Source organism: Mercenaria mercenaria, chromosome 1 (genome assembly GCF_021730395.1).
Source record: "Mercenaria mercenaria strain notata chromosome 1, MADL_Memer_1, whole genome shotgun sequence".
NCBI lineage: Eukaryota > Metazoa > Mollusca > Bivalvia > Venerida > Veneridae > Mercenaria > Mercenaria mercenaria.
In genome coordinates this window covers 69388998-69416599 of record NC_069361.1, presented here as the reverse complement: position 1 = coordinate 69416599, position 27602 = coordinate 69388998, and the positions used below count along the sequence as shown (strand labels likewise).

Here is a 27602-nt window from a genome sequence, read left to right as displayed (position 1 = left end):
AAACTTGGTTTTCCATAATCATAAATATTGCACAATCGTACAAATATGTACTGAAATGGTCCAGTGGACGGCACATTTTCCAAGATTCAGTATGTAAATTCTGGACTTATAAGTTTAGCATGGATGAATACAATCATTTTCAGATTAGCTGAGTTACTCGATGCCAGTTTGATGGAATATTTGTTTAGGTAAGTATCTTCATGAAATATGATCTCCGAGACACACCCAGGTATATAGCTGCTTCGGTGGATATTTTTTCTTATCAAATTGCACTTGTATATACATTCTCATCTACAAATGTATCTGTTTGTATCTACAAAATCACATATATAATCCACCAAGAAGCTTTGACAGTGACATCATTTTGTCAACAAACTATCAATAAGCATGGTAGATTCTATATCCCCAACGGATTTTAAATTGAGATATTTCAAGTAAGGTATGGCCTAGTGGATGTATTGGCTGCTTGTTACGCAGGCGATGCTAGTTCGAAACTGGTGATAGGCGAGGTATAATTATGTCATCATTATATTGTAAAACAGAAAAAATGAGTATATCTCAATAAGGTAGACTGGTCTTATCCTTTCGTCCAATTCTGGGGGGTTTCACACACTGATGATCAACATTTGAAATAGACATTGCAACCAAAATTTTACAAAATGATTATTATATATTTATAAAATGTGCCCTAGAAGAAACTTTTCCTATATTTTAACTTGTAAGTATACATCTGTTGGGATATGCCATATTTATTTATAGCTAGTTGACAAAATGACGTCACTGTCAATTAATTTGTTGGCTTGATGGCGCAGTAGGTTCAGTAGATAGATATGTAATCATTTTGTAGGGATAGTTTTGACGGTTTGAACCTTGTATACGTTCAGAATTTTTTTTTATTTTGCATCACATGCTTTGTGTAAGTTTTTTTTCTGGTTTCTAATTCATTGTTTTCTTTATTTTCGTATAAAATCGGTGGCAGCTTTAAATCAGTCAGTACTGAAATTATGACCGGGTATTTATTATTCTATTAATGTGAAGTGTAGGATTGTTATAAAATCTATATAACCAACCCATACAAATTTTACAGGAAGCTTAAAAATAGATGATATTAAAAGCGGAGTGTATTTAAGCATAATTACGTGATAATAGTGACATATATATAAGTTACACAGGTTTAACCAACTCGTGCTGTCTTCGTTGAATCGACTGAAGAAAAATAAATTAAATGTAGAAATAAACTGTTTTAAAAACGAAATTTTACAGGTCTGGGAATCGAAATCCCGACAGAAAGGTATCAGACTAATACCGTTACTGCTCGGCCAACGAGGAATCACTGACAGTATCGCAAACGTAGTGTATTGTCTTCTTTTTATGAAATTTGTTTTGTTTGTTTACATTTCATAACGCCTTAATACTGTGCGATAACTTTAGTCCAGATTAAACTGATAAAACTAAGCCAAAAAAATAAATTGTTTGCTTAGGGTAAAATCTCCAAAAATTGTAGACAGGGTAGGTAGGTCTACATCTGGATAGGACATCAGGAACGTCAAGGTTACATATGCCAGAAACTAGAATTATTAGTGTAATAGTTAATAAATAGAAAACATAGGGAATTGCATTGACAAAAATAAAGTGTCAATTTGCATTTGATCCCCGTAAAAACGCTAATTTTGCTTACTTTGAAAGGTTTGCTACAAAACTGGTACCAAAGTTTTAGTGAAGGGTGTTTTAGCAATGTAGGATCGGGATAACATAAGCAAATAACTTTCTTTATGTCTAGTTTATTTCCAAAGTCATTTATTTTACTCTTCTCTGTACTTGCGCATTTATAGTATATATTTCTTTGCCTATTGTAGAATGCGTTTGTATCAAGACATGCTCAAATTATACATTTTACCTTGAAAATGATACCTAAACTGATTTGTTTCACTGGCGAGTTGTGTTTGTTGTATGGTGATAGTCAACGAATAGTTTGCACATAATTTTTTGTCTAAAATGGCTTAAAAGCACAATTTATAACGAAGAATTTTCCATTTCTCGGGGAAAGACCAGACAATCTTGCCACACCCTTACCTGTAATACAGTTAGCAAATCTAGTACTGCATATCTTTCAATCTTATTTGTCTGAAGATCTTTTTTTTATCTGAAAAGGTAGATGCAGCTTTTGGCCTTGTATAATTTTAGGACAAGGACAACCCCGAACACTATCCATATGTGTACTTCAGTTATTTCGGCTAGCAGTGTTGACAGTTAAATCTGTTTTGATCGGATTCTTTTATTCGGATGCTTAAACATTTTAATTTCTCGTGGCCAACGAGCCCCCACTCTTACCTTTACTCCAATTATTCAGATTTATACTGTGTACTTTTTAGCATTGGTTATGAATTTATATCGAGAATTGCTAAAAATGTCGTATTTGTCTTGCAGAATTTCAATTATACTCTTGGAGTACCCACAGCCCTTCTATATAAAGATATTCTCCTCACTGTTCCCATCCGTCCAGAAGCAATTGAAATATGTTAATTTTTTAAATCTTAAATTCTTGTGTTTCTTGATATTTCCTCTACGTATCTCATACGTCCGTGTGGTCTATACACATGTCATCCCTGCCAGCATTACATCTACACCATTCCGATCGCCATTCCTACTCATATCTACATAGTCCTCTGTTCTAATTCCCTGCCACGAGTTGTAGGGGTTATAGGAATGGTCTCCGTCCGTCCTTCCGTCTTCCGCCCTTCATTTAGTCTGTCTGTAACATTTTGTGTCCGCTCAATATCTCCTTAACCCCTAGAAGGTTTTTCATGAATCTTGGGTCAAATCGTCTTCAAGACGATGTGCAGAACTCGTGAGTCAGTTACGGTATGTCGGCTCAAGGTCACGGTCACAAGGTCACAACTCAAAGTCAAGGGTTTGAGCCTTCTACTACCTGTCTTCTCTGTATCTCCTAAACCCCTCGAAGGATTTTCACGATACTTAAGTCAAATGACCACCTTATAAAGGCAATTTGTGGAACATGTGTGTCAGCCGTGTAGTCAAGACCACAACGTAAGATCAAAGGTTTGAGCCTTCCATTTCGTGCTCCCTCTGTATCTCATAAACCCTTTGAAGTAGTTTCAAATTCACTGATTTCCTCACACATGGACAATAAAATATACTTAACAAAGATATGCTTCCACTCAATGCCATTAACTCACTATCCATAACAGCGACGCGGGGTATAGCTGTCTTTCAGCCTGACTTTTTATCCTGACTTTTTATTTTATTTTACAACATTTACAGGCACCGAGCAAGTTGCCGTGTCATTGGCACCTTCAACTCGCACAAAAGTCGCGATTAGAAAATTAAAACCACCAAAGCTTTGAATTGCTATTATCCCGAGAAATGCGCGTTGACCCTTTGACTAAATAATATGAAACACTAACGCTTTAAAACGATCGCCCCGAGTATGAGCGGTGGATTGTGAACTTTTAGTATTGCGTATAAAGTTCTTTTGTAAAGCGTATTTCAAATTAATTAATTGTTCCTGGTTGGTTGCCAAATGGAGACAGAACACATCCACCGCCAAAACATGAGGACTCAAATTCTTCGCGGCAGCCAGGGACACGAAGACATATTCAATCTATCAATTGTTTACTTTAAATGAATTATTTTCATTCAAATGTACTATCAACTGTTTCACAACCAAATGATACATTAATTGTAATAACAACTGTGTCACAACCATTAACTGTACTGTCAACTGTTTCGCATGCAAGTTATAATAAAAACATTCCGATATGATTAGTGACTGGGTTCACACTAACAAATAGCCTATTGTTATTCAAACTAGTTTGGTATCTAGATTTTAATACAATATGATACAACAAAAGACAAGCTATGATACTCTTGTTGTAGTTTTACATAATACACATTATTATCATTTTAAACCATATAAACAATTAAACTTCTAACATTCGAGCATTTTAAGGCATGGAAACGGTATATACATATATAGGTCATTTGCATAACTGTAAAATATCTCTTTTTTCAAATATCGACTCGTTATGTTATATAGAAGACATGTGTCGTGCCAAAATGCTTGCAAGAAAATGTAAATACGTTTACATTTACCTTATTGAAAATGCTAAAACGGACCTTGCAAACTACATTTTTAAACACAGACAACAATTAACGTTAAACAGACTACCCAACATATTTTAGGAAACAAATAATTTCTCTCAAAAATCCATTCAAAGTGTGTTTTGGAAGTTAGTGGTACAAAGTTATTGACATAAGAGTTTTGCAATATATTCATATAAATAACAAAAAAACATTATGCAGAAAGTAGTAAAGCGTTTAACGCCTTTGAAATAATGCAGAAAATTTACATTCTTCTTGCATTTTTACCAATATCTAACTTTCATTTTCACCACGATTTTACAAACTCGTTTGTCCTGAAGAACATGTTCCAAAATGCCGAATATTGTACTCTTTACATTATTGTATCTTCCTACTGTAGTCCTTTTTCTGATCGTGTTGTCATTTATAAAAATAAAAGTATCCGAAATGTGAGTGTGTTTTTTGTCATTCCTGGACTCTTCCAATCCTGCAGAAACAAAGAAAACTGAACAAAAAAACTTTTATAATGCATTGCGTACGTTATATAAAGAATTACCTATACCGTATATATGTGGTGTTTGTTAATTATAGTAAAGCCCCAGCCATTTTCATTTATGGGACACAATTGCCTAGAATATATCCTTTAAAGCCAGGCAGCAGGAAGAAATCATTATTTCACAAGTTGGCATTTCACCAACTGATAAAAACGAAATAATTCACAGATGAATTCCGACCTTCGGCCTCCCGTTCTCGAGGATGACCCCTTACCCACTAAGCTGCGGTGTACGCATTTATTTGAAACGCTACAATTTTGGACAGATGAGAGAAGAATGTATAAGAATTATTAATCTTATCTTAAATAACTGTTTGATTATTCACATGTGAGACAAATAGTTCATTTTATAAAAAGTATTACCTTTGTCCGCTTTCACATTGATGTCGGTAATTTTCTTTATAATATATAAAACATGTGCATTATTGAAAAGATGTTATAGCAATGCGGCCCTGTGTCAGACTCAACAGCTTAACGATTTAATGGTTTTGGGCAATTTTAAAGAAATTATCTTATCTATAGCTTTGCATTTTAATTTTCCACTACAGCTGAAACTCGTATCTTGATTTCCAAGGAACCGAACGTTTCACCTGATAACCGGAATTTGTCTATAAAAATGAATTTGTACAGGTGTTCTCTACTGGTAAAGATGTTTCTTATTAACTGTATTGTCGTGGCTTACTATAAATGTGCATGCAAACTTGAAAAGTTCTTTCAAATTCTATTAATTTCACTGACATAGAGTTGTCTCATACAGTCTTTAAAGTTCCACAGTGGCCAGCAGAACATTAGACTTGTGATCTCACATACTGTCAGGAGCGAGGGTGAGATAAACATTGTAGCAATATCCACAATCTCACAACAACGCGTGAGAATTGGTTAGATATCTTGCAGTCATAATGTAAATTGTGTTATATATCGACAATTAGAATTAAAAAAAGTCCGTTGAAAGAATACAGACTGATCTATTTTACAGTTACATTCAAGAACTGTTTGTTTTTTCTTTTTCATTCTTTAATACAAATTGCTTATATATGGCGGATGAAATGAAAATGCACCAATACATTTTGGTTAGAAACTTTACAAATATCAGCTCAACACGTAAAAGTATCGGCGGGGCACACCTAATGCACATACAGAGTTACCTGCAATAAAAATAAATGTCATATTAAACCAGATTATGTCAGATTTACCATTCGCATCAGTTCTGTTTCATTTCAATGTAATGTCTTAAAATTATAAGTTATAGAAACATAGCATGATTGTTCTTGTCATGGATCACTGATCATATCAACTCAGGGTGCTATCACGTTTTGAATTTTCGGTGAATGACAAGAAAACCCCCAACATCAACAAAGAATATTCAGTTCTTTCCAAAACTAATTATGTTAACATTCAACTAAACAGTTTCCCTTTCCCCTCAGAAAGGAACAATTCTTGTATCTTGATATCGAGGTTTGGTACCTTTATTACAAACAATAAACTAAAACGACAGAAATTCTTATGTTACTTCAGTCAGCTCATAAAGCAATTTCAAACACAATTATTGATGTGGAATGTAAAGCAAGTTACACACTACAATGTCCTACCAAGGTACCTACAAAAACGATGCATATGCAGAACGGAAATAAAAGACAGCTCGTGAAAACTAGTGACAAATTTTGACAGGTGTATGATGACTCATGACTAAATTAAAAAGTTGCTGTTATTTCTTACTTTGATTTTCTTAAAATGGCTCTTCTATATTGTAGCTTACAACTCATAATAAATTAAAACAATAAAAATATACTATAACCTAACTGTCGTTTTGTCTATCCAAATCACGTAAGAATTCCTATCGTTTCGGTCATTTGTTACTGATAAGAGCTACTCACGAAGTCGCAATCATACAAATCACATACCTTATTTTCACATAGATATTGAGGATTTATCTAATGATTAATCTAATGAGCACATGTATTGGAACCAGTTGTGTATTGTAATAATGCTAAAATATCTGAGCCGTGACGTGTCCTTAAAGTTGTAATTTGATTAGCATCTCTACTGTGTCCAAAATCGTCTCTGTACCAAATCCAAAATGTTCATCCGGAAATTATATACATTTTATATCGTTTCCTTTGTATATACTGTTTCCCAACTAAAGTGAAAGATCTTAATTTCATCAATCAATAATCCAGCAAACAAACTCTTACTTTTCGGCACGCATACGTTTTATAGATGCTTTTGTTGAAAGAAAACAGTCGTACGAAGCCGGATAAACTATTACCTATATTTATTAAAAACTACAATATTAAACAAGAGTACGGATGGAAAGGTCAATTTGCATATTACAGGGAGACACAATGGATTTTTATATAAATACGTATTTTTAAGGCTGATAGCAAAATTATTTTGATTTCATGTCAGGACAGGTAAAAACATAATCGTAGCACTACCCTTCCCAACGCCGTCCCAGTTCGTCCTCAATTCGTGAGCTTGGGTAGTATATACAAATATACAACGGTAAGTATGACGTACAATATACAAGTTGTCCAGTCATTATACAAACTTAGCACTTTCAGATGATTATAACACATGAAATTCACTAAATGCATTTAACAGAAATTAGTCCTCCCGTTAGACCAAGACTCATCTCCAGTTTCTTGACGTTGAAAAGATGTAATAAAGATCAGTTTTCCAGTAAATATCAATTTTCTATTACTAAATTTGTAATATTACCTCATAACTATGTTTCATCATCACGTCTCACTTTCTTATTTCCATCGTTTCCCAATGTTTATATCGTGCACATTCACTGCTATTCTTCAAACTGCTGCTTTCCGTTTCTCTTCTTACTTGTTTCCTTGTCCTCCTTATAACCTATGATCTTGCTCTTTTCTTTTTCTCATCTTGTCCATTTATAATATCGGTACAATAATTTTCTTCCGTCTTTCGCATTAATCATTCTTAATCCCCTTCAGCATCTTTCACTTTGCTCCTGTCCTGGTACTAAAAAGATGCATTATCATTCATCCTAAAGATTTTCCGGCATTTGCTACAATAAACACAAACGTAATTGTGTCTAATTTTATTCTTACTGATTGTTTTTCAGTATCTGATGAGAAAAAATAGGTGTTTACTTTCTAACTTTATACTCTATAAATTGCAACTAAATCATTTTATTCTGTTAATAAGCATGGCATAATAGTTCTATATAACGTAAATATATAAGCATATTTACAAAAAATGTATTAATTCATTAACCTTTGTAATGTTTGGATTTAATCATGTCTTTCTGATTTAATAACAAGACCAAACCGGACCTTGTACATATAACCCGCCCGCTTAACTCAGTAGGTAGAGCGTCGGTCTACGGATCGCGGGATCGTGAGTTCGATCCTCGGGCTGGGCATATGTTCTCCGTGACTATTTGATAAACGAAATTGTGTCTGAAATCATTAGTCCTCCCTCTGATTCATGTGAGGAAGTTGGCAGTTACTTGCGGAGAACAGGTTTGTACTGGTACAGAATCCAGGAACACTGGTTAAGTAAACTGCCCGCCGTTACATGACTGAAATACTGTTGAAAAACGGCGTTAAACCCAAAACAAACTAACAAAACCTTGTACATGTAATTTCGACTGCAATCTTACACTGTACTTATTTTACATATTTTGGCTGTTCAGATTTACTTTGTTCTAGCCAATTAATGACCTGTTTCTAATTGTTTGGAGAAATATTTGATAATTGTGTATTTATCCTTTTCAGTCTCATTAGGAATGTCGTAGATCGGGTCTATGGGAAGTAATACATCTCTACCTGTCCGTTCACAAGGGGATACAGATGTGGACTCGTGTACGGATGAGCAACATCCGAGACTAACTAAAGGTATATATTCATTCCAATATTTCTAAGTATCTACGAGGGTCTAAATATAGGATCATTCTGCAATTTTCCCTGAACATGGGGACGTCATTTTGTCACTCTGACGTTATTTTAAATAACGCCAGTCATAGCACCATGGCTAGCTTCATAGCTGAAGAACAACGTGCTTACAATAAAATTGAATTCTATAAAAGAAGCTCAAGCACTGAAACTTTTCAGACTTTGCAAATGTATGTGGGGAGCAAGCACTTTCACGGACAGCAGTTTTTAGATGGGTTGCTTCATTTAAAGAAGGCAGAATGGAAGTTGACAAGATGCCGAGTCGTGGACGGCCGATGGAAATCACTAATGAAAAGAATGTAGATAAAGTGAAGGTGATATTAGAAATGGACAGCAATTTACAGGTGAGGAAATAGCATGAGAAATTGCAATAAGCCACGGTCCAGTTCACACGGTTTTGACGACAAAGCTGAATATGAGACATGTCGCGGCAAGATGGGTAGCCCATGCGCAAACCTCTGAGCAGAAACAGATAAGAGTAGACGTCGCCAAACAGCTTTACAAAAATATGAAAATGAAAGTGAACAGTTCATAAATCGGATTTTGGCGATAGATGAAACATGAATTAGAAGTTATGAACCAGAATTAAAACGACAGTCATCAGAATGGCATAACACAGCCTCTCCAAGACCCATAAAATTCAGACGGAAAGGGAAATTTGAAGATGACGATGATATTCGCATACGATACTCAAGGGGTTTTAAAAGCATACCGGGTTCCAATGGGCCAGACAGTTCACCAGGAGTGTTACAGGACATTTCGATGAAACATCTGCGACCAGCCATCCGGAAAAAGCGTCCAGAGCTTTTCAGAGCTATGCCACTGATTCTTCAGGACAACGCCTCGTGTCACAAAGCGGAGAGTGTGAATATAATCTGAAAAGTAGATCCCTCGGTAGCACCGAGAACAATGCAAACAGTGAAAATTGCAGACTCGGTTTGATTGAGTCTGTTCATGAGCAGTAATGGAAAATGCAACACTGCCCACGCCCCCTAGCACCGGCTTAAGCAGTATTCAATCTTCAAATCTAAATGAGTTGAAATCAATGATCCCGAAGGACCAGAAAATATAACAACACTGAGATGAAGTCGGGGCGACTTTTTACGGCCCATTTTTGACGTCATACGGTTGGGACGTTTTGCCACATCCAGCATATTCACCCGATATGAGTAACTTTGACCTATTTCCTAAACTGACAGAACCGCTCAGGGGAATAAGATTCGATTACTTACTCGTACCACAAATGGCAATCACATATCAGTAAGGCATACCTGGAACCCACTAGACAATTTTCCATAGATACCTTATTGTTTGGCAGGACAAACTGGGTGGAAATAAAAAACATGTTCGCCTGAAAATAACCCTCTTGAATCATATATGATTTCACTGTTTCCATAGAAACCTTTAAAATTTTCGAAACGACAACCATACAGTTGATATTCTATTAAATTCTGGTCAATGTTAGCGACAAAACAATAAATATTGGAGCTGATACACTGGCCTTTTATTAGTGATAAACTAGTTTGCTTATTCAAAAATATTAATGAAAATGTTTTAATGAAAACAAATGAATGAAGTATTACATGCAATACAAAGTCCCCTATTGGAAGGCAACTACTTTTCTCTGCTGCAGTATTATAAGTATAACATAATGTTCTGATATATGATGTATAAACAATGTTGTACTACATATACAAACTGTTATAAGACAACGTTTGGATTAAAATGTGCATGCATAAAATCTACAGTTGTTGATTGCTTATAAATTAAAAGTGTTCAATTTCAATTTTGATAATATTTCATTTTGAAATTGGTGCGAAAAATTGAAAAAATGTAAAAAATCGTCATTTTAACGGAAGTGACTCTAAAGAAAGTGCGCCAAACATTTTTAATTGGACCCATATGATACATAAGCTTATATACAAGTATTTTGTTGGACAAGAAAAGATCAATGTCGACGTTGACGTTAGCTAGGGGTCTGGGTATTGCGCATGACGCATTGTCTCATTATGGGGAATATTTGTGTCAGGTCATATTAAATTCCCTTAATGAATGACAGAGTTATGAAACAGATATAAAAATACCTATTAACCTTCGGCCTCCAACTGTTTCCTTGACCTTTGAGTTATGGATAAGGGTATTGCGTTAGACATGTTGTCTATGGGAAATGTTTGTCCCAAATAATGTAAAAAATCCTTAATGACTTGCAGAAATATGGACGGGACAGGAAAGAAACCTTTTTGAACTTCGTCTCCAAATATGACATTGACATTTTAGATAGAGTTCTGGGTGTTTCGCATGACACGTCATTTTATTATGTGGTACATTTGTGCCAAGTAATATCAAATTCCCTTAATAGATTGTCGAGTTACAGACTGTATTTGAAAAAATGTTCACATTTGACCTTCAAGTATGACCTTGACCTTTTAACCAGGGCTCCGGGTTTTGCGCATGACAAGCCTTATCCAGAGGAATATTTATACCAAATAATATTTAAATCAGTTTTTGCATGACAAAGTTTAATATTGACCTTTGATCTCCTACTGTGACTTTGACCTTCGAGTTGGGGTTCTATGTGTTGCTCATGACACGTCGACTGATTTTGGGAAACAATACGCCAAATGGTATTGTAATACTTGGTGGATGACAAAGTTCTGGACCGGACACAAAACTCTAATTCATGCCATGTTTACATTTGACTGCAAGATGTGACCTTGAATTTCAAGCTATGGCCTGAAAGTTATGCATGACACATCGTCTTATTATGGGGTAAGTTTGTGCAGTATTATATTAAAGACCCTTAACTGATTGTCGAGCTACAGACCAGACAGGCAAAAAACCCTTTGCACATTTGATTTCCAAGTGTTACATTGACCTTTGAGCTTGGGATCCGGCTTTTGCAAATGACACATTGTCTCATTTTGGGGGACAGATGAGCAAGGAATTTTAAAATCCTTTGGTAAATGACAGTGTAATGGATCGGGCACGAAATTCAGGACGGACGGACGGATTGAAGGAATAACGAAATGACGGATGACATGGAAAAGCGCAGTCTTATAGTCCCCAAAACTGGTTTTAAAGCAGTAGGTGTATATAGCGAATTTGAACAAAAGCTAAAACCAACACCTAAGAAAACAATATATCACATAAACTAAATTACATTACAAAATAAACTGTGATCAATTAACTGGTGATTGAAATATGATAACAGTTATTTGAAGGTGGTTTTTGTAAGTATCATACTTTACACATTTTACGTTATCATTTCAATAATCTTGCTTTATTGTATCGTATAAGAAAATAGTCTAGGTTTATTCTATTAACAAGGTATGAAATGGGGTCTCCGTGGCCGAGTGGTTAAGGTCGCTTACTTCGAATCACTTGCTCCTCACTGATGTGGGTTCAAGCTACAATCGGGACGTTGAATTTTTCATGCGAGGAAGCCATGCAGCTAGCTAACGGAAGGTCGGTAGTTCTACTCAGATTCCTGCCCGTGATGAAATAATGCACGGTGGGCACCCGGGACTTTACCCCACCATCAAAGCTGAAAAGTCGCTATTTTACATGTATTTGTGCCGTTGCGACAAAAAGGTTATTAAATACAAAATAGTATAGTTACATATTTGTGAAGCAGTGAGATTGTTTTCTTGACAGCGATTTTACCACTGTATTTGGTAAATTATGTAAGAAGAGCCAGGGACCGAGCAGTAAAGGTCGCTGACTTTGAATCACTTGCCTCTCACTGATGTGTATTCGAGCCTCGTTAAGGGCGTAGAATACTTCATGAGAGGTAGCCATTCAGCTGATCATACTGATGATGGAAATTCGGTGGTTCTACCCAGGTGTCCGCCCGTGAGGATATAATGCCCGAATGTGCACCTTGGGTCTTCCTCCACCATATGACCAATAATTGTGTTGGTGTGACCCTCACCCAATGACAACAGAACAACCGTGGAAAGGAACTGAAGTCATTGTTATCAATATTATGGCATTATTGATCTGTTTAAAGTGTAAAGTATCAATTTAAAAGTTTTTCGTTTCTTTTGTCAACCAAAGACAAATTCATCTGAAACATTTATTATACATTCTATGTTTAATTTTTGATTAAATATATCAGTTAGTTACAAAACTATCAGTTTCTTACCTATGTTGTTTTCAAAATTGGTGGTTTCATCATTGTTGTCCATAATCAGGTTTTACTTTGGCATTTTATTTTCATATATATTAACTATGTATACATCCATTCACATATGCATACAATGAAATACATGTATGGTTACAATTTAAGATGATGCCTTCTCGGTGCTCATTTCATAAAATATTTAGCGTTGAAAATAAATAAGATCTTTGGATTTAAACACATGACATTTCAAAAGACTGTCAAGATTGTGATATCCATTAAGTGGTAGAAAACCAAGATATGAGAAATACAAGTAAATGATGGATAACTTATAGTTATCATTTTGTAAGTTTTAGAAATATCATTAATTATTACATACCTAAATTTATTTTGCATTGAGTTTCAATGGACCGCGATCATGCAATATTTTTCCATATTGACGTGGAACGTTTTCATATCGGACGTGGAATGTTTTCTTAACGTTTTAATGGAAAGAATCGCGCGACGTCCATGGCGTCTACGCGCACGTTGCAACAACAAGTTGGCGTCGTTTTCGCGGAAAATATTAATGCACGTCAGTTTGATTTGTTTATTACATTTTCGGAGAACTTCTGTTCGTTTTTTTCCCTGTCTTTCGTTACAGAACAATAATTTAGACATAAATTAATTATTTGATATTGGTTTTGTAATATAAAGGTTATCAACTTTGTATGTGGATATATGCACTCGTTCTTTCGGTGATAATATTGCGCTGCCATAACACCACAAGTTTAACGCCAGTGATGCCCATTTTTCTCATACCATACCGTAAATATCTGTTTCTTACTTTCTTCGGTAACGTTGTTACAATTAAATGTGCAGTACTTAACTAATTATTCAAAAAATACTGTTCTAAGAGACTGTAGAATAATTGCCAATAATTTAAATGAGCTATCGTCATCACGCTCACATTTTCGATAGAAAGCATTTGTTTCTCAACACCATCGAATCAATTCGCGTCCAGTTACACTTGGCTTGGATGCTTCAGACCAATTGGGTTGTACTCCACTGCTTATCATTTCCATGATCAGCTTTAGATTAGCACGATTGTAGTGAGCAGAAGACAAACACTTATTATTGTTATTTCCAACAAATCACTATAAATATCCACTTTACTTATGTTACCAACTAAAATAATAGATTCCTTACTAAGAAAAGAATTCATCTAATATTGGTTTATCTTTCTTTTGGAAATAAGTAACGTTTAACTTAAAAATTGAATACAACAGTCAGATGAAGGAAATTTCTGTCTGGCATTCGTTGTGATATTAATTGTATAGTTAACCGAACTAAACAGTGTTCAAGTTTGTGTGTTCTGTGACTAATCTCAAAATCTATACAATGTCATACAAAATACACATAGAACCCTATGAAGCAACCACGAAGAGAAAACGTCAATGGCAAACGCAACTACAACAATTCCACAATCATTGACATCAAAAATAAGCAGCCTATTGAATAAACTTTTAGCACTGAATCTGTAAAATAAATGACCGAACTAATATTGTCACATACATATCATCATTTTGTAAACAATGTTGTCTGACATTGTCTTTTCAGTCACCATGTCAACATTTTTAACTCTACTTTCTCACAGTTTTTACAATTGTTATCTATACAAGGACGTCTAAACAGTGTCAACAATTGAAATTTAGTATATCAGACCGATGAACAATAGTGTAAGTCAGTTGATAAAAACGTTATCCAACTCGATAGCTGACCTTTTGATATTAAGTAAATATTTCAGATTAGAATGAGAATGATCTGTCGACCATATCCATGTAGTGATCAAACTTTTCATACCATTCACTTCTGTCAATAACTCTCTACGTGTGACACTATCTTCCTTCTGTTTCGTGAAACATTAACTAAAATAGCCGATCAATTTCTCTTTACCATTTTGAATCTGTGAAAGTACCGCCCCTTGACCAACTAACGATGCAGTCTAATGTGAAGTGTTCTTTTTGTGTAGGAAAAACTTATATAAGTGCTTGAGTCCAAGCCTCTTTAATTTCAGTAAAGAATGATTCACAGTCATGATTTAAAACAAATTTTCTACCATTCTCCGCAAGCTCATGTATAGACTTAGCTGAAGCAACAAAATGATTTACATAACTTTCTATAATAGCTGGCAAAGAAAGTTTCTTTATTGTTTTCAGAGTTTGCCAATTCCAAAACACTGCGTATTCTATCGACCAGTACCCACACTATTTTCATTCATAGTATGACTCAAAAATGTAACTTCTATTTGAAACAACACACAACTTTTAGGATTAAGCTTTACATAATTATGCTGTCAGAATAATTTGTATGTTTGATATATTGATAACGTAACACATTAAGCTCAGATAGTGCTTGACTCCCTTTCCATGCTATCATTGCTATAATTATTGTTGAATTGCTGTAAATAATAGAATTTGGGTCATTTGTGGCTGATTTGGGTTCATTATGTGGATAGCTGGAGCTCAGCATCACACATTATGTCATATACAAAAGTTAAATGGAACCAGATATTTGATAGAGCAAGTACTCGTTGTAAAACGCTATGTTTAAAATATGGACCAATTAGAAACATGTTCTAAAAATAGCACGTCCGCTGAGGTATAAATAGGTAAATGGACGACAGAGAGGGCATTCGGTATCCAGCGGTTAACGAAGAGACATCGAGGATTCAACTAATAATTTATCCCAGTACTTTGATAAGGAGGTTATTGCAACTACCCTGTCAGGGCGGATAAATTATTAAGAAGAAGACTTTGGAAGTTCACAGACTAAAGAAGAGTTGCAGAATTTCAATAAGGTTTCGAGCTATAGGGCCAGCGCATAGGAGTTTTACCTTAAAGGTAATTGAATGCTTTAGACAATAGCAAATATAGGCTGAGCATCGGAAAGCTGAGACAGAGACCCAGAGTTTAATAAGCTACTGAGATAGTAGGAGAGTTCCAGCTTATACACGGTTCAGCATTATTGGCGAAGTACAGCCAAGCCATCGGGGATATATCAAGAATAGTATATAGGCGCTGAGCATTTCAGGAGTCAGGGTATTAATATAGAGTTGTAACTTCAATTAAGAGGACAAAGGCCGAGCACCCATGCGATAGGACTCGTATGTTGTTGATTCAAAGACATTGTCTGACGGGAACTTCAACAAAAAGGCCAGTCAAGTATAGAGTCTCCAGCCTATAGGAGTTTGAGCTAACTGAAAATTGTTAGTTTGAAACATATAGATTTGTGATTTATTTACTGTGCTATTTTTAGCACGTGGTACTATTTTAGCGCGTGCAAACCAAAATGAAAATACCCAGAGGTCAGAGTATTTACACTGAACTGATCAACTGTTTCATATTTACATTTAGTTGTTTTGTGTCATTTATTTCACATTTGCGTGTTATAGAACTTGTTTTACAAAACTGCATATGCACGATTTAGTGATACCCAGTTATTTTTTTCCAGCGTAATTCTAGTGTCGCTTTATAATTCAAATTAAAACTGTATACATGTACGAAACTTAACAACTTATTTATGTAGACCTAATGTACATTTAAGAAAGACTGTCTGGTTTAGTTTAGTTGGCCCCTAAACTTTGTTAAACTACCAAGTTAGATATTGCATGTATTGACTTTGTTTTTCTGTTTAATCCACATCCGGTCTTGATGAGTAAATTAATGTATATAAGAAGGTACATACATTTTAATGGCATTGTTATCACCCGTTCTACGAGTAAATTAAGTCAAAATTATAAATGAAATTTTAACCATTTAAAATAATATGAAATTAAAAACGGAATAACTAATATCTAACTGTGCGAACTTATATTTTCTTTTCATTCTTTTTTGACAAGTTATTTGCGCTGTTTCTTGTATAGTTTGAGTAAACTCAGTTCATTTATACACCAAACTGGGGTACACACTTTTTTGATATCATCAGTAAATTTGACAAGTGCTAAACTATATGTTTCCATTAACTAGCTGATATAAGAGCAAATGTACAGTTGATTGATAGTTTCCATCTTTCTTCAATCGAACCAGCATTTTCGAAAGACTGCGTATGTGGATATAAATATGTTCACTTTCATGATTTGTGTGAAACTTTATTTGTATATATGTTTTTTATAATCTGTTCAGTGACAAGTCCATAGAACTTTTCTCAGACTAAGTGTAGTGCAGTCAGAATTGCATCTGTTTATACAATAACGTTGCCACCAAATAATTAAGTACGTGAACAAAACTGTCCTTACCTTTCTCTCATTAGACAAATATTAAGAATGTGAATAAACCTGTCCCTACCTTTTTACGCAATAGACAAATAACAATGGCCCACTTTCAATACTAGAGTTTTCCCTCAGTGATAACACCTTTTTTCTAAATATGTTTCTTCTTTTCTGTATACTTTTTCTTATTTGCCATAAGTACATAACTCTTGTCCCATGCTTTCTTATTTTTTATGTCTCATTCGGGGTTGTAAGCTATAAGAGTTATCCTGATTTCATCCATATTCCTATGACGGCTTTTTTTGAATTCATACTAACCACCCTTTAAATCACATGACCACGAAATCATGCCGTCACGTACGAGTATCGATACCACGGTTTCCTGCCAGTTTTATCACACTTTCTTCTAATCGTGGTTATTTATAGTTGTCCGGACTACGTGTAGTCACTGCACAATTCTTTTTTAGAGAATACTCTTATCTGTAATGATATAAACTATCCTCGGGGAATTATGCTGCAGAATATGGACCGACTACATGATAATCGATTGTTCATTATGCGTCTTTTGAGTTCTTTATTTATTGTCACATTCACATTATGGCTTGCATGCCTCTTACTTACTGCTGGAGACGTTCATAAGAATCCAGGTCCAGAATCAACTTCTTCTTCTATATCATCTCAGACAAACACATCACAGTATGCAGAAGCGGTATCAAACCATCTTTCCTTCGTTCATTTAAACGTTCAGAGTATACAACACAAACTTGATATTTTGTACGCAGAACTTTCAGAATTTGATATTTTGGCCTTTTCTGAGACATGGTTAAATCGCTCATTTACTTCTGAAGACTTAGTGCTGCACTCTTATCATAAACCCGAACGAAAAGACCGCATTGGTGATTCTCATGGAGGAGTTATTTTGTATGTTAAAGAGAATATACATTACTTGCGCAGATCAGACCTTGAGGTCAATCATTTTGAATGTCTATGGGTGAAATTAGTTCTTTGTAATAATAAACATATAGTATTTGGAGTCTTCTATCGACCTTCTAGTTCTGATAACATATACAATAACCCAATTGTAGATTCTATTGGTCTTGCAATTGACACATATATCTCGGGCATAATAATCACTGGAGATTTCAACTACAATGCTTTATATCCAAATCCACATAGACACATTCTTTCCATTACACAACAATTTAATCTAGAACAGCTTATCGAAGAACCAACTCATTTCACAGAACACTCAACATCCATATTAGATCTCATTTTCGTGTCAACAGAAATAACATTATTCTTTCTGGTGTTAGGGAACACTTCCTTGAACAAGATCAACGGTACCACATTCCAATTTTTGGACTTCTCAAATAGTAAACTGAAATAAAAATGGTTTGACAGACTGGTATGGGAATATGATCGAGGAGATTATGACAGCCTAAGGGCGGAAATCAACAATATCAACTGGAACTGAAATGTATCGATCCAGATATCAATATATATGCTTCCAATATAACCAGTCAAATCACAGTCATTTCAAAACATAATATTCCTAATAAAAAAGTCACAATTAGACCCACAGACGTCCCTTGGATGAATAATGATATAAGGAAGAACATACGAAAGCGTAAACATATTTATGATACGAGTCTATATATTATAGTTCAGCAACCGGACATTGCGGCAAATCTGCTCCAATCTGATATTCAAACAATTTCATCTTGGGCAGAAAAATGGATTGTTACATTCAATCCCTCCAAATCAGAAGCCCTTTTAATTTCAAGAAAACGAAATTTTCAACTACATCCTCCTCTTCGACTGTTTAACCAGATTATTCCCAATGTACTTGAATATTAACATCTTGGTGTATTCCTGTCAAATGATTGTTGCTGGCATTCTCATATCAACTACATTGTAGAAAAAGCACGGAAGAGGGTATAAATAATGCGGAAATTGAAGTTCTCACTTGACCGTCGCTCTCTTGAAACCATATTTATCTCTTTCATAAGGCCAATACTCGAATACGCAGACGTAGTTTTGGGGTAATTGTACAAATTATGAAATGGATCAGCCCGACAAAATTCAAAATGAATATGCTCGCATTGTCTCCGGAGCTATCAAACTTGTTTCATTGGAAAACCTAAAGAGAGAAGTACCCTGGGAGTCACTTTCCGACAGACGTTACAAAAATCGACTTATCATGTTTTTCAAAATGGAATCTAATCCGACCCCAGCATATTTATCCTCTCTAGTTCCTGCCTCTGGTGATACTCGCTTCAACATAAGAAACTCTGAAAATATACATGGTGTACCTGCAAGAACAACATTATATTTCAATTCTTTTTTGCCCTCTGTTGTGCGTGATTGGAACTTATTGAAACCAGATATCCGTAATTCTGAAACACTTTCATCATTTAAAAGTAACCTAAATAAAAACAAACAGCGCACTCCAGCCTATTATTACACCGGAAACAGGAAACTCCAGGTGCTCCATACACGACTGCGAACAAAATGCAGTGCACTGAATCAACATCTTTATCTAAAAAATATTTCCCCCACACCATTGTGCCAGTGTGGACAGATTGAAACTAATTTCCACTTCTTTTTTGAATGCAGAATTTTTAATCGTTGTCGAAACGATCTTCTTTATAATCTACGGAATTTGGTAATCGACTTGGATACTGTTCTATTTAGACCCTCAGACGTCCCTTCGATGAATAATAATATAAGGAAGAACATACGAAAGCGTAAACGTATTTACAGAAAGGCTAAGAGAACAAACTCTCTCCAACACTGGCAAAAATTTCGACAAGTACGAAATCAAACTGTTTTGCTCATTCGTGAAGCTAAATCACAATACTTCATCAAACTTTCAGACAAACTTAAAAGCGGATCATTCAAACCCAGACCTCACTGATCAGGATAACATGACTATATTTACTCATGTACAGACAAACATTTTACGAAAGTAAGAGACTCTTTTAGCAACCCTGAGACATTCCCATTTCTTCCCTTTTTCTTTCTACGTTTGATATGTTCCATCATTCAAAATTCACTTCAACATTTATGTAAATACTTTTATTCACCATACATTTTTCTCTTTCCTCTTTTTTTACATTGTTGATTATTAATGATTTATATTTTTTCTTTCATATTTTAAGACTATTTCTAGCCCCGTTATAAATCTTAGCTCGATATGCTCATACAGTTATATTTTGTCCGCAAAGGGGAATAATTCTATAAGACTTTTCTTTCATTCTTATCCTTTCCTGCTTTGCTTTCTTCACAGTATGTAGAGATAGGCCCTAAAATTTTTAAATGATAGAATTACATTAAATAAAGTCTAGAAATTAATTTCCAAGTCCTTGAAATAACCAAAAATGATTTCACAAATGTGAAGTTTATGATAGTTTTGTTAATATCAATAACAGAAGTTTTAATTTTTAATTTAAAGTTGTGATCCACAAAGAATGACAACTCTTGCCTTGGGCTAGTACTTATAAGTAGAGATCTATTAGTTTACTTCCCTTGCAATTACACAATTGAGTGGAAAATGAAAACTGTTTAAGACACAATATCATACTTTTTTGCACAACAAAATTATTAAGGATTTATTCATTTGTGTTTGATTTACCCCTCAAGACATGGTTCCTATGATTCTGTCAACTTACATATGGTAAAAAATTAACTTTTAACAAGCCAATAATAAAACGAAGTACCAGTAGGTAAATAATAGTGCAGATAATACAGTTTTGCTTGTATCAAAATGTCACAATAGATCCACTTTTGTAGTACAGAACACCTGGTAGGATTAGTAAAGGTGCAATTATATTGATCTCTATTTCCTATACCTACAGTATGACATATACATCAATGTATGTAACTCTATTTTGGGAATAAATATGTTTAAACTAAAGGCGTAGGCACTTCCCTAGGTCATATAAATCGTATCCTGACATATGCTTCTTTCAATTTCTGAAAAACCTGCTCTAAGTTTTGCAACTACTGGGAAAGTTTTTTGATGGCAAATTATATCATCGAGATATATTGTATTTGTTTTCCATATCATGCCTGCAAAACCATCTTCAAAAGTGTAGTAAGTGTCGCGGAAGATCGCTAACCTTTTCCATTGCCCGTTTCCATCCCGGAAACGAAAATTTAGTTCAACGTCTTTCATTCTTATTAATTTATATCTGCCAAAAGCCGACTTCATGTCATGGCATAACAAAAATTCAGAACCAGCTAAAGCCTCAATACTATCCTATATCCTATATTATGGTTATGGATCCTAAACGGTTACCTCATTTAAACCTCTAAAAATCATATACTAAAATTATAAAACACCTGCGGGAGTGCGTGTGTAGCATGCGCGCATGAGTATTCAATGAGTAGTGAATTTATTAACCACACAGTGAAAATATTATATAAATGCAAGTAATTCGATTGCGTTATTTATTTTGTATGATACTAACATTCTAACATATAGATCTAAGTTTTAGAAATAGATTAGAATTATATAACGTGAATATATGATATTTCTTTGATATATTCTTACATTATAATCCAAAGAATTTGTCAACTAAAGTTGTTTCCTTTTCTTTATTTTTGTTACATAGGTATAATAGATGTTATATTTGTTTATCAGATGTACCTGTTTCTTCAACTGCGAAATGCGACGTAGACATCCCAGAAAATAACCCGGTTTCTGAAGGAATCAGTTTCATCAAAGAAACTTCCAGTTCAAATTCGAAATCGTTACAGACAAAAGAGGTAAGTGTGCTTATTCAGGGGGATAACGGTCATTTTAGTTTAAAACTGTTCTATTGAAGTAATAATTTACAATTGCAGACATACTATTCTTAACCTATTTTTGTTAGATATACCTATTAATAATCCGTAGAAAATGCGGATAAATAAAAAACCGACGAAAACAAGTCTGTATCTCACATGTAAAATATATACCTTTGTCCGGAATTTTTTCACTAATTTTCATGACTTAGTTCTATAAATAGTTCAAACAAAAAACGAATTAAATGCTAACCTTATAGAATCTCCAACATGGTCCTTCTAGCATAAAATTGTAAAATTCTGATGATGACATTATTTTCATATTCATTTTAAACATTATATTACATGGTTTTGATCATCATAGGTCTTAAACCTGTAAGCAAAAATGACGTAAGGTTGGAAGTTCCTTTCCCATATTTTTCAAATAGGGTAAAACACTGTAATATTTCTCTTCTAATGCACCGCTTGATTGGTCTTCAACTTGATCTTTTTTATCATTGTGATGCCGTCTTCAAATTTTAAACTAAAACTAAAAATAAACAACATTTAGACGACTTCTATTCATGGATTGCTTGATTTTTATCAAACTTGGCCAGTAGCATCCATCATTGTAAAGTCTTCCCAAAATGTTGTTCAGTGAGCACCTGGTCTCTTTAAGGAGCTAAAAGTAGAAAAACATCTTTGGACAACTTCTTATAATGCACCGTTTGACGGATCTTATCAAATTTGGTCTGTAGCATCAATGTACAATGCTCTTTCAGTTTTGTTCACATGGTAGCACTTGGCCAATTTTAGGAGCCGCTAGAAAAAGTCTTTAAATAACTTTTGCTTATGAACCGCTAGAAGGATCTTATTAAGTATTGGTCTGTAACATCACTCAAATGTTTCCTCTCAGTTTTGTTCAAATCGAGGCACTCTGTCATTTTTTATGGGCCACTAGAGCTTAAAACAGAAAAAAAACAACATTTTCACAAATATTCCCATGAACCGTTAAATGATTTTTTTTATCAAACTTAGTCTTTTGTATCATTATAAATTCTTCTTCTCTTAACTTTAATAAATGGGGGTACTATGCGCTATCTAAGGGCTGCTCTCATTAACCACTTGTTGGATCTTCATGAAACTTTGTCTGTAGCGTCATTGTACAGCCTTCTCCAAAATATCTTCAAATAGGACTGTTCTGTTAAAAAGTCGCTAGAGCTTTATATCATGGTATACTTGATGGATTTTCATCACACTTGGCCTGTAGCATCATTTTAAGGTCCTCTTCTAATTTTGTTGGCCATCTGACCCTTTTAGGGGCCGTTAGAGTAAAACAAGGAAAAACCTTAAAACCTTTTCTTCTTATAAACAACTTGATGGATCTCATCAAAGCAAAGTTGCCCGGTAGCGTTTCTTTAAGGCCTGCTTTGAATCTTTGAATTTTGTTCAAATGGGAGTTGTCCTTTGAGGCCGCTGGAGCTAAAAGTAGACAACCTTTAAACAACTTCTTCTTCTGAACTGCTTGGTTGATCTTCATCATACTTGGTCTGTTGCATTATTATTAGTTCTTTATAGATCTTTATTAAACTTGATCAGTAGCAGTAGCATAAGGTTTTCTCACCACTCTGTTCAAATGGAGGAGCTTGGCACCTTTCAGGGGCCTCAAGAACTAAAAAATAAAAACAAATTTACACGATTCGTCTCATAAATGGCATAGTGAATTTGCATCAGACTTAGTCTGTGGCATCATTTTAGGATCATATCTCAAGTTTGTACAATTTTAGAGGCTCATTCAAGATTCCGTTAGAGCTAAAACTAGGAAAACCATTATGTGACATCTTCCCATGAACCACTTGATAAGTCTTCAACAAACTGTAACATTACTGTAAGGCCCTCTCCCAATATGTTCAAATGGGAGCACTTTGTCCTTTTCTGGGACAACTAGAAATAAAAAGAACTAAAAATGATAAAAAAATATCTATACAACATATTCTCTTGAACCGCTTTATGGATCATCATTAAACTTGATTTATAGCTTTATTTTTTAATTTCTCTTTAAATTTTATATAAACCGGGACAATCAGCTCCATTGCGGGACACAAGAGGTAAACAAATATAAACTTGTAAACATTTTTTTTAAAGAATTTTGATCAAATTCGGACACTTGGTCCATTTTTAATCTTCATCATACTTTGTCATTATAAGGTCTTTTCCCACATTATTTAGATAGGGGAACTTACCCCTTTTATGTGTCATTAGAGCTAAAACTAGAAATACCTTTAAACGACATCTTCTTACGAATAGCAATATGTTAAGTGACATTTTCCTTGAACCGCTTACGAAATACAATTTTAAACTCAATTGCCAATCTTAATTTTACACTTTCTGTAAACGGTATCTGATTTGAATAAACATGTATAAATGAATGAAAAGCATATGACTGTGAAACAAATGTTTATGGACAATACGAATTTGGTACGGTAAAGACGGCAAGGCACAAAGGTAGGATTTTGACATACCTTTTTAAATACAACAAAAACTCCACAAAGCAGGACAATCAGACTTGGCATAGAAATGGTACGTATGGTTTAACATCACACCGACATAACTATAAATTGCTATTCTGCTGGAGTAATTTTCTGCCATTCTGCTGGAGTTATTTTGCTAGAGTTATTCTGCTCTTCTGAAGGAGTTATTTTGCTATTTTATTCTGCTGGAGCTATTCTGCCATTCTGCTGGAGTAATTTTCTGCCATTCTGTTGCAGTTATTCTGTTATTCTGTAGGGGTTATTCTGCTTTTTAGCTTGTGTTATTCTGCCATTCTGCTTAAGTTATTCTGTTATCTGCTAGAGTTATTCTGCCATTCTGCTGGAGTTGTTCTGCTATTTTGCTGGAGATATTCTGCCACTCTGTTGGACTTATTCTGCTATTCATTTAAACTTATTCTGCTATTCTGCTGGAGTTATTCTGCCATTCTGCTAAAATTATCCTGCTATTCTGCCATTCTGCTTGAGTTTTTCTGCTATTTTGCCATTTATCTGCAGTTATTCTGCTCTTTTGGCATTCTGCTGGAGTTATTCTGATTGTATGCTATTCCGCTGTTCTGCTTGAGTTATTCTGCTATTCTGCCATTCTGCTGGAGTTATTCTGCTGGTCTGCTATTCTGCCATTCTGCTGGAGTAATTCTGCTTTTCTGTTATTCTGCTGGTGTTATTCTGCTATGCTGGCAGAGTTATTATGCTATTCTGCTATTCTGCCATTCTGCTGAAGTTATTCTGCTATTCTGCTATTCTGTCATTCTACTGAGTTATTCTGCTATTCTTATGGAGTTATTCTGCTATTCTGCCAGAGTTATGCTGCTATTCTGCTATTCTGCCATTCTGCTATTCTGCTATTTTGCCATTCTGCTGGAGTTATTCTGCTATTTTGCCATTCTGCTGGAGTTATTGTGCTATTCTGCTATCCATCTGGAGCTATTCTGCTATTCTGGTGGAGTTGTTCTGCTTTTTTGCTGGACATATTTTACTATTGCGCTATTCAGCTTGAGTTTTTCTACTCTTCTGTTGAAGTTATTCTGCTATTCTGCTGGAGATTTCTGCTCTTCTGCTACAGTTATCCAGCTATTCTGCTGTCGACCACGACATTCTTATAGATGTTCTAAAAGCACAGTATGGTGTCTATGAAACAATTCTTTAATGGGTAGACGCCTACTTTAGGCCTCATACTTGTAAGATTAATATCACTAATGTATATCCATCAGACCGCCATCTTGAATGCAGTTGCCCTTATGCAGTTGTCTTTGTTCGTGGTTGTGTCTCACCTATGCTGGAACTCTTTTTTATGTTATTCAAAAAGTCCATATCAGTCTACGGTTTTGCTGATGATCGTATAACAAATAAAAGCTTTCGTCCCACATCTGTTTCCGTAGAATCACAAGCGATCGGAGTCCTTGAACAGTGCGCAGTTATAATCAATGACTGGATGAATAGAAACAAACTGAAACTGAACACTTCAAAAAACTGAATTTATCATGTCTGGTAGCAGACCTGAACTGAACAAATATTTCACAAATGCGATTAACATTGCGAGTGAGGATATCAAACGTGGAAGCATAATTAGATATCTCGGTTTATTTCTTGACGAAACACTGAACTTTAAAGATCATGTAAATCGTAAATGTCGTACAGCCAGGTTGAATTACCTACGAATTAAGAACATCCGTAAATATTTGACAAAATCAGCCACTGAAATTTTAGTTTTTGTCCCTAGTTATTTCATAACTAGATTACTGATTCTGGATTACTGCAATGCCATACTGTATGGTGTAGCTAACGGTAAGGCGCGTATGATGCAACGTATTCAAAGCATGTGCACAAAACTTGTCCATAACCGAAAGAAATTTGACAGTTCTAAACAGGCATTGTACGACCTACATTGGTTGCCTGTGAAAGCAAGGATTGCGTTCAATGTACTTAAGGCTTATGTTATTTTGAAATTATGAATTAGGTGGGTGGGGTTCATGACATTACTTCTGGGGAATTTCGAAGTTTTGTGCACATGCCTTTACACATTAAAGAAGTCCGAACTAGAGGTATGGTGTGTGAGAAGGGCCTAAGCGCTTACGTCGCGCGCATTTACAGGGAGTGTACTGCTAAGATTAATATTATATACATTGTATTTAACTTTATCATAAGTCCGCAAAGTGCACCAAAAGAAATAGCATTATTTGTCTTGTAATAATATTATTTATTTACAAGCGTAGCCTATCTCTGACAAATGACATCAAGAATTCTGTTTGTCAAGAATTCTAACTAGCCTTTTAGAAAGCTGCATTTTCAAGTACCTGATATTTTCCACTTTGGTTAAAAAATATTTTTACAATACATTTTTGTAGATAATGACTGACAACAGAAGGAATATCACGGTAATAAAAATACGCTGGACCCACAGAATGCTACAACCTATTTAACTTCAAAGTTTAAGTGTTTGCTTTAATAAAAGGTGCAAAATAAACTAGAACTCTATGATAAAAATCAAATAGATCGTTTCGGAAATGTTAGAAGTGAGAAAGCAAACATATCCTACGTATTATTTAGCATGGATGATTTTGCACTGGGGTCATAGGACTCATTCCGAAAAGACTGGTTCGTCAGCCGCAAGCTAGTTAAATGAATGGTTACAGACTTCTATACGCATAGCGCATGGCATAGTGGTAGGAGTTGGAAGGTAGTTGGTAAACAAAATAAAGGTGTCTCATAAGCCAATTTGGCTGACCGTTTTAATAAGGGCGATACTATAATAAATGAGACTTATACCTTTATACAGTAGGGATATGTTTGTTTTAATGTAACATCAAAGCATAAACCCCTCGTGAAAATATCATGCATGTGGCGTTCACTGTTTATTTATAATTTTAATATTATAATATTATTTTGACGTTACACTGAAAGAAACAAATATACCCTTTTGCATATTCATTTATATAAAAATAAATAAAAACAAACAAACAAACAAACAAACAAACAAGAACGGGAATAATGTTTATCTATTTAATTTTCTTGGGTTTAGAGTAACATCGAAACGAAACAATTAAATTTTTCCAGGTTTTGTTGGTGGGGAAAACCTCCAGGTTTCCCTCCAAACATTTTTTTCGGGCTCAGTTGAGTACCTAGACAGAGACAGAGACCTAAAGTGAGGTTTCGATCCCACGTCAGTGGCAAGGAATTCGAAGTCAGCGACCTTGGCCATCCGGTCACGGAGACATCTATAGAAGTAATGTTTGAAATATTTACCATTATGAAATTTCATTCCTGTGAAGTGAACAATTATGTCTACATTTTTCTTTTGCAAGTACATGTATTAAACTTATATATCAATTAAATTTCG

At 34.8% G+C, this 27602-nt stretch overlaps 1 protein-coding gene across 2 annotated transcripts in view; it reads left to right on the top strand.

The window, feature by feature from the left end:
- Positions 1-29: 29 nt before the first annotated feature.
- LOC123534853 (uncharacterized) overlaps positions 30-27602 on the top strand; it is a 50514-nt gene continuing 22941 nt past the window's right edge. Inside the window, exons 1-4 of one of the 2 annotated variants that reach the window (XM_053550197.1) lie at positions 32-188; positions 7263-7333; positions 8401-8520; positions 21592-21716. In XM_053550197.1, coding sequence (XP_053406172.1) covers positions 8430-8520; positions 21592-21716 — 216 coding nt within the window. In that variant the 5' untranslated portion in view covers positions 32-188; positions 7263-7333; positions 8401-8429. Of the gene's footprint in view, positions 189-7262; positions 7334-8400; positions 8521-21591; positions 21717-27602 lie in introns of both variants that reach the window. The other variant, XM_045317306.2, reaches the window with a different exon arrangement.